This window comes from Frieseomelitta varia, unplaced genomic scaffold (genome assembly GCF_011392965.1).
Source record: "Frieseomelitta varia isolate USP_RPSP 00005682 unplaced genomic scaffold, Fvar_1.2 scaffold_545, whole genome shotgun sequence".
Lineage (NCBI taxonomy): Eukaryota > Metazoa > Arthropoda > Insecta > Hymenoptera > Apidae > Frieseomelitta > Frieseomelitta varia.
This window is the reverse complement of record NW_025110307.1, coordinates 551,892-566,285: the sequence shown is the minus strand read 5'-3', so window position 1 is coordinate 566,285 and position 14,394 is coordinate 551,892. Positions and strand designations below refer to the sequence as shown.

The following is a 14,394-nucleotide window of genomic DNA, read 5'->3' as shown; positions in this document are numbered from 1 at the left end:
TGAGCAATGTATATTAACGTGTCATTTCCGCCGTTTCATTGTAAATTATGCTTTCTTGAATAATAAATTTCCGCGGTAAGAGAATGATAGCCAGATTGTTTTCCCCACTTTCTTACAAACCTTGATTTTTTTTTAGTTCGATGGCGACAATATTCCCAGACGTTTTTATTTTACAAGAAGAGAAAGTTGTTTTTACGAGATAGCAATTTATTTTACGCTAAAATTAAATGAAATTTTAAAATAATTTATTTTTTCTTTCTTTCTAAAATAAGAAGAGTTTATGTTTCCTTATTATTAAAGAATATGCTGCAATAATAAAATTTAAATTTTTCAGTTTATTAAAATGAATAAACAATAAATAAAAATTTATTTTATTTAATTAAGGATTCATCTGAACATACTAAACAAATATGTTTTAATATTTTGCATTTTAACAAGAACATGCTATTGATAATACTAAGATAGTTGTTAAGATAAATATTACTAATAAGATAATTATGGTTAATAAGTAAATACTTTTCTTAATTAGATATATTAATCTTTTGTAACTTAAAATACGATTATTTGCCATAAATATTTCTTCCTTAAACCATACGTAAAATGTACGTATTTTATATAATAGAATAATTTTATACACTCATAAATAAGTTTTATTATCTTATAATATCTTTTAAAAAGAATCATGTCCACATTTATCTCATTAAGGATCAAACAGTGAAATAATTCATAGAAGTTGCCTAAACGCAATATCATTCGATGACGTAAATAAAATAATTTATTTTTTTTAGGTAAAAGTAAGAAGAATGTATCAAAATTATATACTTTTGCTCAATATACAAATCAAAAATGTAAAGAAATATAAAAAAAAGATTCTATAATTTCTATGATAGCACTGTAAATTCGTGTGCTTCAATTTCTTGAAATATTATAAAAATATAGAAGAAGAACGGAGAAAGAAATAATTTTATATTTGTATAAATTAGTTGTTTCAAGAAAATGGAAGACGTAAGATATTTTCAACTTAACTAAATTATAAAATATAGAGTATCCTTAAATAAAAAAATCAAAATTTCAAAATGCAAGGATTCAAAAAAGCTATAAAATTGAAATTCAAGAAATATGAAAGTCTAACGTAAAGTAGGAAATGATTGTGTTAGAATACCTTACTCCTATATGATTACATCGGACCCAATAGAAAGTGTGCAACAGCGCGTGCTTGATAGGCTTCAATATTGAACTAATACTAATGGCTATTTAATAGTTTTTTTTAGCTATTAGTTAATAATCGTGATCCATATACTTATCTGAAACAAAATCATCGAAACGATGTTATTTAAGGTTCAATGAAATATGTAATGTTATTTATAATTATATTATTATATATATCAATTAATTAATTATAATAATTATATTATTTTCTATAAAATATTAAATATTACCTATAATATATATAGGAATTCCTGTATATATAGGAAGAGATAACAGCTATGAGTTTTCTATTTTCGTACTTTAATGATTAACAACTATCTACAAAATAATTGTGGAAAATATACGTATATTTCTTAAATTTTTATTTAATGATTTTTAATTAATAATAATTGTTTCTGATAACTATTTGTTGGAATAAAAACAAAAGATAAGTTTAAATATAACATTTGACATTCTTTTTTTATGCAAATAAATAGGATTTTATGTTCCTTTTACTATTACTATTAAACTTTAGAAGGTTCTTCAGAACTATAATCTTTATTTAAACATTTTTTGTAAATATTCTATAAATATTTAATGTTAAAAACAGTATAACCTTCATATGTAACGGTATGTATTTCTTTGTGGCAACTGGGGCATATTAACTGGTTTTACTGTAGTTTCTTTTTCTTATGAATCTTCTTGGTGACCGCAATTTTATTGGCATTTTGACGAATACAGATACATTCTCAAGAAAGAGAATCTTAATTAAATGTATGTTTAATTTTAAATTTTTAATTCGATGTTCTATATTAAAATTATGTACATATGAAAAAGATTGTTTTAATAATTTTTACGAAAAATTTTTGTATGTTGTATAAAATTCATTCATTTGCAATCATTAATTCAACATAAATTTTGTCTTTGTTTTTTTAAATAATTGGATCTTACAGTTACTTATTGTAGAATTTAATTTAATATTTTGCACAATTTTAAAACATTAACATCAGGTTTTAATTATTATTTTATTCAATATACGATGTAAAATTATAATCTTATTAATATCAATGTTCGAAGTAGACATGTTGTTTAAATTAAAATATTTAAGCGAGTAAAGTCATAACATATTCAGGCAATAAACGTAAATCAATATTTAACTTATAACAAGTGGTATTTTATACACATATACTACTGGGTGACGATAATGTCATTACTGCGATAAATTTAAATCAGAGAAAAGTGAAAAATACTAAAAATATTTCAGAAGTGCGTGACATGTCCATTTAATTTAGAAACAGATGTAAGAGACAAAAATTGCTATGAAAACAATTTTATTTATCTTGAATGTATTATAATCAGTAAAAAGTATTAAATATAAATATAGTTATACAAATTATATGATTATATTTTATTTAATTTATTTATATATAATTTGAAATTTATCACTAATTTATCGATACTCGATAATGTTGATGTCTATCATTATTGACTAAAGATAAAATAGAGTGGACCACACAAGAGATTTATGGACATTAAATACTGGTTTTTTAACGCACTCTACGCTTAAATAACGGTTAATTGAAAAACTATATCAAGTAAAACGATACTAGTTGGTTAAGTAAAATGAAACTCGTTACAATGTTGGCAATTTGTATATCTCCAAATTTCGAAATATGAAATTAATATTTAAAAGCAGAGCAGTATGAAATAAAACAAAGTAGGATAAAGTAGAATAAATTAGAACAAAGTAGAACAAAAAAAAATGAAGTAAAATACAAAAACAAATAAGAATGATTATTAATTTTCTGTTTACAATCGATGTATTTATATATATTTTTTCTGTTATTATTTGATTAAAATAAATTCTTTCTAAATAATAATTATAATAGTATAATGAACTTCGTCAATAGTATAAATATCTTTTTACATTAACAACAAAATATGTCTAAATGCGATTATCTATACTTTTATAGATATACTTTTATATGTATATGACACTTTAGAATTATGCGTATTAATAAGAAGTGTAAAATTTGATAGACGAAAATACAAATACAAAAAAAGAATCTAATAAATAAGAAATTAATAAAATATAATATAAATCGAATAAAATATAAGTTCTCTTGAACTTTATTTTAAGAGTAAAATAAAAAATGAATTTATGTATTACTTACACATGTATGTATATACATATTATTTAAAGATTTTTATACATCACCTGAAAGCAAAGTGAAGAAAATACAAAAATATTTAAAATTCTTTTTTGGAGACCAATTTCCGGTTTAAGAATATGTCCGTTGTGTAATATTATGAAGCTTCTATATTTTACCACATGGTAGCAGTAATGTACAGTTATTGATTAAGTTTCGCTACCGAAGCGGATTGTGAAGTGCTGCTAGGTTCTTCCTTATTTTTTTAAATTTTCACTTTTAAATAAGCATTTTAATAAGTAATTTTTGTATACGATATACAGTTTCGAAGACTGAGAAAGTATATCTAATATACGTATGTCTAGTATATACATTATCAACTACGCGGTTAAAAAGAATTTTACAAAAATGTGTTCTAGTTTCGTATCAAGCTGTTAACCAGAGGCATAAATATCTTTTTAGGGTGAGTAAATATTTTGCTAACGCTACGACTTAAACTTTACTTTCCAAATAATAATACAAAAATTATTGTAAGTTATTTATTTTAGAGATAATGTTTTATTGTTTTTAAATGATATTTTAAAGATAAAATAATCTTAAGATAAAATAATGTTTAAATGTAACCATAAACATATTTAAAAAATTAAAATTAATTACCAAATTAATTACCAAATATTTATGTATATGAAAACAGAATATAATTTTTAAAGAGTTTTAAAGAGTTATATATTCCTAACTAATAAGATATATTCCTAATATTTAAAAAACAGAAATTTTATTACATAAGGATGTTATCACAATTATTATGTTATATTTTACAATACTATAATATACAAATTACATAAAAAAAAGAAGATAGTTAAATTGACAAGCTTCGGATTAATAAAAGAAAATCAAATTATTCCTTTCTTTTCAATTGATTGTTTTCAGTCACATCAAATAGAATAGATCATTAGTTACCCATTATGAATCGAAATTATAAATTAAATTTTGTAATTTTTACAGAATATTTAAGTTCTTTAATAAATAATAAATTATAATTTGTTTAAGTTTTTAAGAAGTCATTGTATTATACACGCATATATAAATACCATGTAAATTGATAAAAAAAGAAAGATAGTAAAGATGTAAACAGACATGATTTCCAAATATAACATTAATATCATTATTAATAACAAATGATATTAAATATGTCTAGAAATAGATACAAAAAATTACATATGTATCTTTATCGACTAAATCGTGAAAAAATTAAGTTAAAAATATATTAAAACAGAATAGAGCGATTTGTAGAGATTTCATAGTTACAAATTATAAAATATTAATCTTTACCCCTCCAAAAAACGATTAACAATAAAGCAATAGAAAAAACCATATAGAATATCGCTTTGATTATGTTTAATCTTTTCGAATTCGTGAAATTGGTTGACTAACCTAACCTATATAGACAAAATACATAACCAACAAACCGGCGACGTAGCTGGTAGCATCATGTACATATGTATATATATATTTATGTTATGTGTAAAGACAATATATATAACCAAAAAAAAATACCGGCTCTTTTGGATAGTTAGTTTTAGTTAGATATTCGTTTCGAAAAAGTTAAATAATGATATATATTTATACAACCTAAATGTTTTATCTCTGTGTTGAAATAGATATTTAAATTTTTTCACGCAGAATTCGCTGAAATATTCTATTTCTAATCTTTTGAGTTATCATTTGTTTTTTTTTTACGTATTATTTACGAACTATTTTCAAACTTATAATTATAACGCAAGAAATGAAAGATGTGTTTTATCTTCTTGATCAGAATCAACATTTAATTGAACAATTATTTTCATTAATAACTTTTGATCTATAATTTTTTCTGCTTACGTAAAAGACTGAAAAAAATTATGCGGAAGTATTATATGACGTTATATTGTGTAGGATGATTCCTATTTAAAACGTACATTTCCATTTATGTCATAATATTGAGAATGAGTGTTTTAACATGTGCAAATAAATTTATAGTAATATTTTAGACTTTCAGAACATTTATGCTTTAACTTTATTTAAAATCAATGTACATTTCTTATTGAGAAATTGCATGATATAACTCTTAAAATTTTACATCTTTCTTAAGAAATTAAAATTTCTAATTATTTGCCGTAATAAGCAATTAAAAATTATAAATAATATTTTTTTGTAAATATTATTATCAATCTTTTTTAAATATAACTAATTAAATACATTTTGTAATATGCATTTTCTATATATTTGCAATAATTTGGAAGTGATCCTTATGGATCTATATATTATATATAGTATAATTATATAAAAATGCAAATAGCTTGTAAATATAAACTATATTTACTATTTTAAACTTTATTAAACTATGAAAAGAAAGAAATCGTTTTTAAAAATATTTTGTTACATGCAGAAATTCAAACCTTTATAATAAAAAATCTAAAAGATTGTAGTATAATTGCTCTGTATCTTAATGTTAGATGTTTTAGTTACTCCGAGAGAAACTGTAAGAGAAAGTAGAAAGTATAGACACGTTAATAGACATTTAAAACAAGAAAAAGAATAGAATATTTATTCTATTATTTTGATTTTAAATATTAAAATAATAAATTTTGTCTTGCATTTATTTAATTGAACTTTTATCTCGAAATTAAATTATTACATGTAATACTGTTATATATTAAATTTCTAATGCTAGTAATTTGAGATATAATTTATTTTATTTAATGTAAAATTTGTGAAATTTAAAAACATCAAAATTTTAATATAGTTATTATTAATATAATATACAATTATAATAATAAATATTTAATAATACCTATTGATATTTAATAATAATATTAATAATAATATTTAATAATATTTAATTAATATTTTTTGTAATATTATGCAATATATTTGTATGTACTCATTACAATTTCCACGTTAAAATTTGCAGTGTTATAGTAATGTTATTGTAATATTGTAAAAATTTGATAAATTTTCTAAAAGTTATAATAAAATTTGCGTAATTTATAAAATATTTATAAAATAAAATACAAATTTCTTACATCTTACAATTAGATTTTACGCTTCAAAAATTTTGCCAGTTTTTCGATTTACATTTGCTTTATCGTTAAGTTAATAATACAATATAGTTTGTTTACATTCGTTTACATACATAGAATGAGCATACACAAGCAATACGTACGTATATTCATTCTCTTGTTTTCCATTTCTCATATTACAGTGTTACTCCGGATAAATAGAGAACTTATTAAAATGATTTTATTAAATCTTTCAAATATTTATCTCTTTTCGCTTATATTTTCATTTTGTTAAATAATATATAAACTTGTATTATATTATTTTATAGTTCTTTTTGTACTGAACTTATTGAATTGATATTAATTGTAAAATTTTATAAGTTATTAGTACTGCACGTTTTTATGCATTTATGAAAGACTGAAAGTTATGAAAACGTACGAAACGTATATAGTATGCAAAAGAATGTATGAGTATTTAAAACAGTCTTTATTATAATATATAGATAAAACAAATTTCTATTTGGGTTTCCATTTCTTTAATTATATTTGTATTATAAAATTTAAAAATACATAAAAATCCGCAGTTTAGTTATTAATATTAATAAATTTTATTATGTAACATTCTACGTGCTTGGTAATAAAGTACATAGAATTCTAGAAAAGTAAATTTTCCAAATTACAAATGCTCTTTTATATTCGTCGGGTTCAAAGTATAAGTTTAAAATTGATTCAAGTGAGAAATAGTTCGTACGAGCAAACAGTTATACAACTGTTTTAATATACTTTTACACATATTTTATTGCTTATTATTATTACATCATTACATACATGATTTGCATATATAACGTAAAAAAATTATTTAGCTTTACATTAATCAATAATAGATATATAATAGATACTAACATAATATATAATAATATATGTTAATATATGTATAATATATATTTATTTTTATATTATATTATATAAATAATAACTTATGAATATGTATGTACATATATACACATGGAGTTAATTAATTGCCTTGTAATCAATTAAACATGTACATACATATAAATGTTTGTGATATTAAATTTTATACATTTATCAAATATTAAAATATTTTCATATTTTACTCATTGCAAGATAATTTTTATGTTGCTTGATAGGTTTCTTCATCAGTTTTTTTGGAGTTATTCAGAGCAGCCTGCAGTATAGTATTCGCAATACACTCGATACTCTAGAGTTACACGATACTAGCCAACATCTTCGTACACGTTCTTAAGTTCAACTACATCTATGAAAAATATAAATTCTTATTTTCGTAAACAGAGATAGTATCCGATTCATTAACTGAAATTTCGCAAAAAATCTTACTTTATTATTCTAGTAAACTCTTTGTGAAAATAAACTCAATATTAACTAACAGTAAAAAAGCGTCTTCCTCTTCTAATTTGTATGAAATAAAATTATATGCTGCAACTGAAAACAAATGAATATTTAAGCATTATACTGTTGTAAGTACTGTTGTAATTGTAGAATTAATTATTATTATGATGTGAAGTCCTATGAAATTAACACTTAACTCTTGGGAAAATTGATGAAAAATAGTCATCAGACCGATGCCAGGTCATTATGACCCGAAATTGAATATTCGTTATAGATAATTTAGATTTAGCTGTAATGCTTATAATAGCTAATAGTTAGAAACATGTTAGAGAGTATAAATGTATCGTAAATAAATGCATCGCAGAATATAAATATATCGTTTATAAAATATTTGTATATATTTTATTACGTATTGCATTGCATCATATAGAATATTTTATTTTATGATTTTTTTTACAAATAAATATTTACACATATATCTATTTCGCGTAACTCATTCAGGAATATTTGTTTTCTGTCGGTTGAGTTCTTTCCCTGTAATTTTAAGTTTGATCGGACGAAAATTAAATTTGTTACAATGAAACTCCATTTATATAAACTTACCAGGAGATAACTAGTAAATTAGTTAATAGAGTTCATATAATAAGACTGATTTCCAGTGTCAGGGTATCGGGTTTTTCCAATCATGTGTTAACAATTTTCATTTAAGTATGTAAATGGATTCAAGAAATGCGAATATTTGTTCAAATTTATGTCTTCGCATGTCTGAACACAATTCAAGAAATAGAATTTACAAGTGTTACAATTACTTTTCGTGTATATTGTTATATTTCATGTATGTTAAATTACACCATATTTATAATGACTAATTTAAATTCAAATAGTTCTCTTTCTTACGAAGAACTTTAAAAAACAAATCTCGCACGCAATTCTTTACAATTTACTTAAATGATACATTCTTCATATAATGTTCTTGTATAACCGTAAAGTAATTTTAATAATTTTACTTAACAAATCTTACATTTGACGTTTTATCCAGACTTAATTGTAATTATTATTTATATATTCGTGTATTTCATTTATTATTCATATCATCGTTCGAAGAAATACAAAAACTTTGTAAATAAATTCATCGATTTGAAATTGCAGCAAGTTTCTCCCCACGAAATTTAGCATTTCAAAATGAACTAAAATTATGAGAAAGTTAAAAGAAAAGATTTGATAATTATATTCGCATATAACGCGTGATGGAAATAAAATTTGAATCTCGTTTAAACAGACACTGGATTAATTTTTCGTATCTTACAAGTTAAAACAAAGACCAATCTTTTATTCTTTTCTAAAATAGTCAAAAACTACAAATTTGATGTGATCATTGTCTTAAGTTTTATTAGGATTTCTAATATCTTTTTATCAATCAAAGTTTCAAGAGTTTACTTATATGTTATACAAACAACAATCATTTCTACTACAGCAACAATATCGGCGGTGGTAATGAAACACCCAAAAATTATTATAGTTGTATTATATCACAGTTATTAATTGTTCTAATACTGTAGCAAACGACATACTTACACATGACTGTGTTTGTCACGCTTGTTGCAGGACGTAGAAAAAGGTGAGGTTTACTCCAACGTCGCGAACCTCTCGCCGTCGATCTGTTCGCGGCCGGCGTCCTCGTCGCGGACGTCGACGTCGGCCGAGAGCAGGGTCGAGCTCGAGGATAAACTAAGGAATAGCAGCAGCAGGTCAAATGTGTCGAGCGTCGCGGTGGAAGTGGAAATCGGAACGAACAATGAACCAATAGGTAGGTTGAGTGTAGTAGAGAATGGAATGGTGTCTCGACTGTGTACAGTCGGATGCATATCGTACATACGTGTGTATGTGTGTATGTTGTATGCAGGAGCGGGGACGGAGTCAACCACAACGACAACAACGCCAAAGACGAGGACGCGCACGGAAAGAGGAACGGAAAGAAGCGGAGCCAGCCGGTGGAAAGCAGTCGGTCGCTTGCTTCGCCGCTTGGCACTCATCATGTTTCTGATATCGAGTTTGGTCGCCTGTTTGGCTCTGCTTGCCATATATACAGGCTCCATTTTTCTCGTGCAGCTACTGGTCGTCGTTCTCGTCGCGTATTTAGTCTCCGGTGGACGTTTCCGATGGTTCTACGTCGCTCTGAGAACTGCGCCCAGAGACCTCGTGTGAGTACTCATTTCTCCGTATCCGGTTCATCATCGTCCTTTGACGGATTCATGCACGTTGACTCACGCACGTGAGTTTTGGATTTCGATTCGTTTTAAATCCAGTCGGTCAAACTGAGATCTAGGATCTAGGTCGGTCTTTAACTTTCCAACTTGGTTAGCCGAGTTTCTCTCTGCTTTTTTTCTCTCGTGTTTCGTCGATCGTGTATGTATGCATGCGAAGATCGCCCGTATCATCGCACGTATGTATTCAGGACGATCAAACACGTGGTTTTGTTTTGTTTTCCCCGAAATGAAAATTAATAATTCATATTTTCAAAGACGGGAATGAATTTTAGTAGATTGTCACATTAGATATATTGGAATGAGTTAATTGGAATGGGTTTACACCATAATGACAAGTTAATTGCTACATTATAGTAATAGGAAGTTGATTATTAGATTTTTATTAGATGTTATGTAACTTTGTCGTGATAATTAATATAAAATATTAGTTTCCTTATTCGAATGTGAAATCTTGACGTAGCGATAAATATAGCGAATAACTGTGCTTATCTTTAATAAACGTGCATTTGTCGTTTAAAAAATGTGAATGCATAATATGATTATGGATATTATATGATTATAATATAAAGATGAATATTTTATTTTATATTTTCTAATATCACTTAACAATTTAATATTTAAAAAGCCAGTCTCGGCATAAAGTTTCGGCACTTTCGTTTCAGAAATTCCATTTTACTCAAGAAAATAATATTCACAAAACGATAAATCTCAATGTGATAAGGTTTAATAAGGTTTGGTTTGAATAGAGGTTAGATTTCGGTTAGGTTGGGTCAAATAGAATTTGAGTTTGGGTTAGGCTAGGAATGCAGCCCTCTTAGATCAGACTTTAGAGTTTCTTAAATTCAAAATTAATATTTTTGATCTTTATTCAGCAGTTATTATTAGAAAATATAGGATAAGATCATTTTTCAACGGGGTTCTAAAATAAAATTTAATTCATAATATATTTCAGAAGTATTGTTTTTTTTTTTTTTTAATTGAAAAAAAGATGACTGAGGGAAAGAAAATTTCGAACCATAAATGAAACCTTTCAGGTTTCGTGTGACAAGCGACACGTGAAACGAATACTTCCGACCTTCGGGAGGTAATGTTTATATTACTCTCATAAAATAATTGTTCAATTTTCATCAATATGGTCTACTAGGGAAGTGAACTGCATGGTAATTGAAACCCATATCCCTCGCTCTGACAATTGTTTCAACAATAAATAATCATTTTATAATACTAATAAAAATAACAAGGTTGCGAAATCTGCCTGTCATTACTGAAATTTTTAGAACACTAACGATTTTGTCAGTCCTATTTCAGAATACTTCGATTGATCACACAATCACAAACAAATATCATACCACGTATTTTGAAATAATACTTAATGTTGCTAAAAAAAAAAGAAGCTTTATATATTTTTTTTTCGATATTTTACGAGAACGCGATACTTACGTTCCAATAATTTATAGAGCTGACGATAAACGTTTTACGTCAATCTACATTGTGAAAGAGCTACAAAGGAAATTGATTTTTAAAGCGGTGCATTTAGCTATTAGAACGGTTTGTCAATAATGACATTTAAATGGCGTATGTATTAAAATATTTAATTCAATTACGAGGTAATAGATGCACGTTCTGACACATGGACAATGAATCGGAGAATTTTTGTACGCTAATGATTGATAACGAAGAGAATGATTGTGTACAATTTTCGAAACTTGGAATTATGTTCTTGAGACATACATATGTATAGAAAAGTTCCACTCTTTTTATGAAACACATTTCCTGTTCCAATATCTTACAGAATAAGTGTGTATTTAAATAAGTATGTCTAGAACACAAGGATATATATGATTTAAATAAACAGATTTAAAAATAGAATAGAAGAAATAAGTAAACAAGGACAAGTTACAAAGAATTTGACTTTTTTATTTTTAATTTTATTTTAATATAAACGCTCAATTTAATTAAAACAATTAAATTATTTTAATTCAAATTAATTATTTTATTTTCTTAAAAATTCAAAGTTAGCATAATTCTATATCGAAATTTATATGTTTTAATTGGAACATGTAACAAATTATAACAAGTTACAAAATATAATGAAAACTAATACTGTTTTTTCAAGTTATAAACATATAACGATATGAATAAAAATGATTATATACTTTTTTGCAGGATATGCTAAAAAGTTTGGCAACTTTATGATTAAATTATTTATGCTTAAATTTTATTTAAAAAATACGTGATAACAATAAGATCATAGAATTGTAGTTAAATAAATTTAATTTCGAAAATTCCTTCATTTGCTTCGATAAGCCTTGAAACATCGTGGAACTTGATCTGTAGAGACACGATGTGTACTTCGATCAATTAAAAATTGCTGATTAAAAATTAGAGGTATTTGTATTGTATAAAATCTTTTCATTTTCTTATAAGATGATATTATTGACAATATTTACATTGTGCATCAAATTCTTCTTTGCCTTATCATGTTGTTACTTTTTATCACGATAATATGAAAGTTCCTTGATTTGATAAATTTCTAATGATAAAATACAATTGCAGGCATTCGATTTGTAAAATATTTTCTATATTTTCTTCTCCCCTAATTTTTTGAATTCTTTTCATTGTATGTATGTTCTTTTATGTTACATATATGATATGTATTATATGATATTGCATATTGAATCTAATTGAGATCAAAGTTGAAACGTATCTAAACGTATTTAAATAATTTCCCTTGAATTATTTATCAGTCTATTTAAATTCCAAGTCAAAAACACTAATAGTTTTAAAAATCATTAAATACAACAGACTAATAAAGCAGATTAAATTGGATAAATGTATTTAATATATTTAAACTTTAATATATACATAGATACATAGATTTTAATATATATAGATATATAGATACATAGATTTTGTTTTTAAATATATTTATATTAAAAAATTCTAAATTAAATAATAACTTCTGTTAAAGGTAGATTATTATATAGTATCAGTGATATTTCTAATAAATTGTTGATATTTTGAGATATTATGAGATTTTCTAAAAAATGAATTCTTGAAAGTATTTTCTTTTATAAATAATTATTCATCTCAAAACTTAAGTATATACATCTCGAAACTCAACAGTTAAAAAAATATAAAAATTGTTATTTGTATCAAGAGTTGATATAATTTATAAGAGTTATTAATTGTAGCCACGTTTGGCTTAATATATTTAAATGAAGTTTATTGATGGTAAAATCATGAATTTTTTATTTGAATGAAATAAAAGACATTGAAAATAAATGAATCGAACTGAAATTCGTTACAATAATATTTTATTATAATAATTCCATTATAATAATAGAGGCATTATAATAATATAATATATAATTAGAAATATTATAATAGTTCTTAGAAAAAAATTAATGTAAAATAAATTTTATAATTTAATTGAAATTTATTCATCAATTATCAGTTATCAATAATAATTATATATTCATCAACAACAATTATATATTTTATGTAAGACAATTATCTATTTTTCTAGGAAGATGCTACTAAGCAATCATTTCAATTCATTTAAATTTTGCTACGTCACATTTGAAAAAAAATGAGCATACATTATTCGTCTACGAACTTTAATTGATCTAATTGTATACATGCTAATGCAATATTTTAATTTTTAACAATTCTCGACTTCTGATTTAAAATATAAATTAAAAAATATAAATTCTCGATAATACTTCTATAAAAGAATATTGTACAGCACTATAGATATACTATATTCAAGTGTACAGTATGACATGCAAGATGCAATTGCATTAAATTATTATAAACATTAATATTAATAGAATCATTTTTACGAACTTCTCATGATAAGATCAAAATCGCAATCGTGTATTATCATCGATAAATAATTTCCGATTAGATCACCAAGGAAGACTGATTTTTCTCTAAAGAAAACATCACTGACAAGTTGGATCGTAATTTAAATGCAACAGATCTCAGCATGTGGTTTATATTTATTACGTAAATCAAGTATTATTTGTATACACTTGTAATAAGATTGATCGTACTTCTATTGGATCTCTTTCTGCGGTGACTTCTTGTTGGGAGTACATAGTTTATATTTTTAATTTTATTTGTTCTCGATATTTTCATCGAATTTTTGACAATACATTACCTACGCGTAAAATAAATTTATTTCACATATAAATAAAATTGTATTGATGGTCATTATCGGTAAGAAGATTTAATACAAAATAGTATTCTTAATATGATATGAAATATAATATACTTTTGGTACGATATAAAATCGTTGTTGGTAGTAAGAAATTAGCGTAATAAAAGCAATGTATGACATACTCTTTTCGTAAATAATTCATTTTTAGAAACATC

General features: G+C 24.5%; 1 protein-coding gene and 1 long non-coding RNA gene across 2 annotated transcripts in view; one reads left to right on the top strand and one right to left on the bottom strand.

Annotated features, from left to right (window-relative positions):
- LOC122533673 (long-chain fatty acid transport protein 4) overlaps window positions 1–14,394 on the top strand; it is a 28,409-nt gene that overhangs the window by 1,385 nt on the left and 12,630 nt on the right. Inside the window, exons 2-3 of the mRNA XM_043663607.1 lie at window positions 9,353–9,554; window positions 9,651–9,948. Coding sequence (XP_043519542.1) covers window positions 9,353–9,554; window positions 9,651–9,948 — 500 coding nt within the window. The remainder of the gene's footprint in view (window positions 1–9,352; window positions 9,555–9,650; window positions 9,949–14,394) is intronic.
- On the bottom strand, window positions 7,377–9,411 carry LOC122533677. Its single transcript, XR_006307758.1, has 3 exons — window positions 9,323–9,411; window positions 7,736–7,840; window positions 7,377–7,655 (listed from the first exon to the last, which is right to left on the bottom strand). It is a non-coding gene; the product is annotated as an uncharacterized LOC122533677 (long non-coding RNA).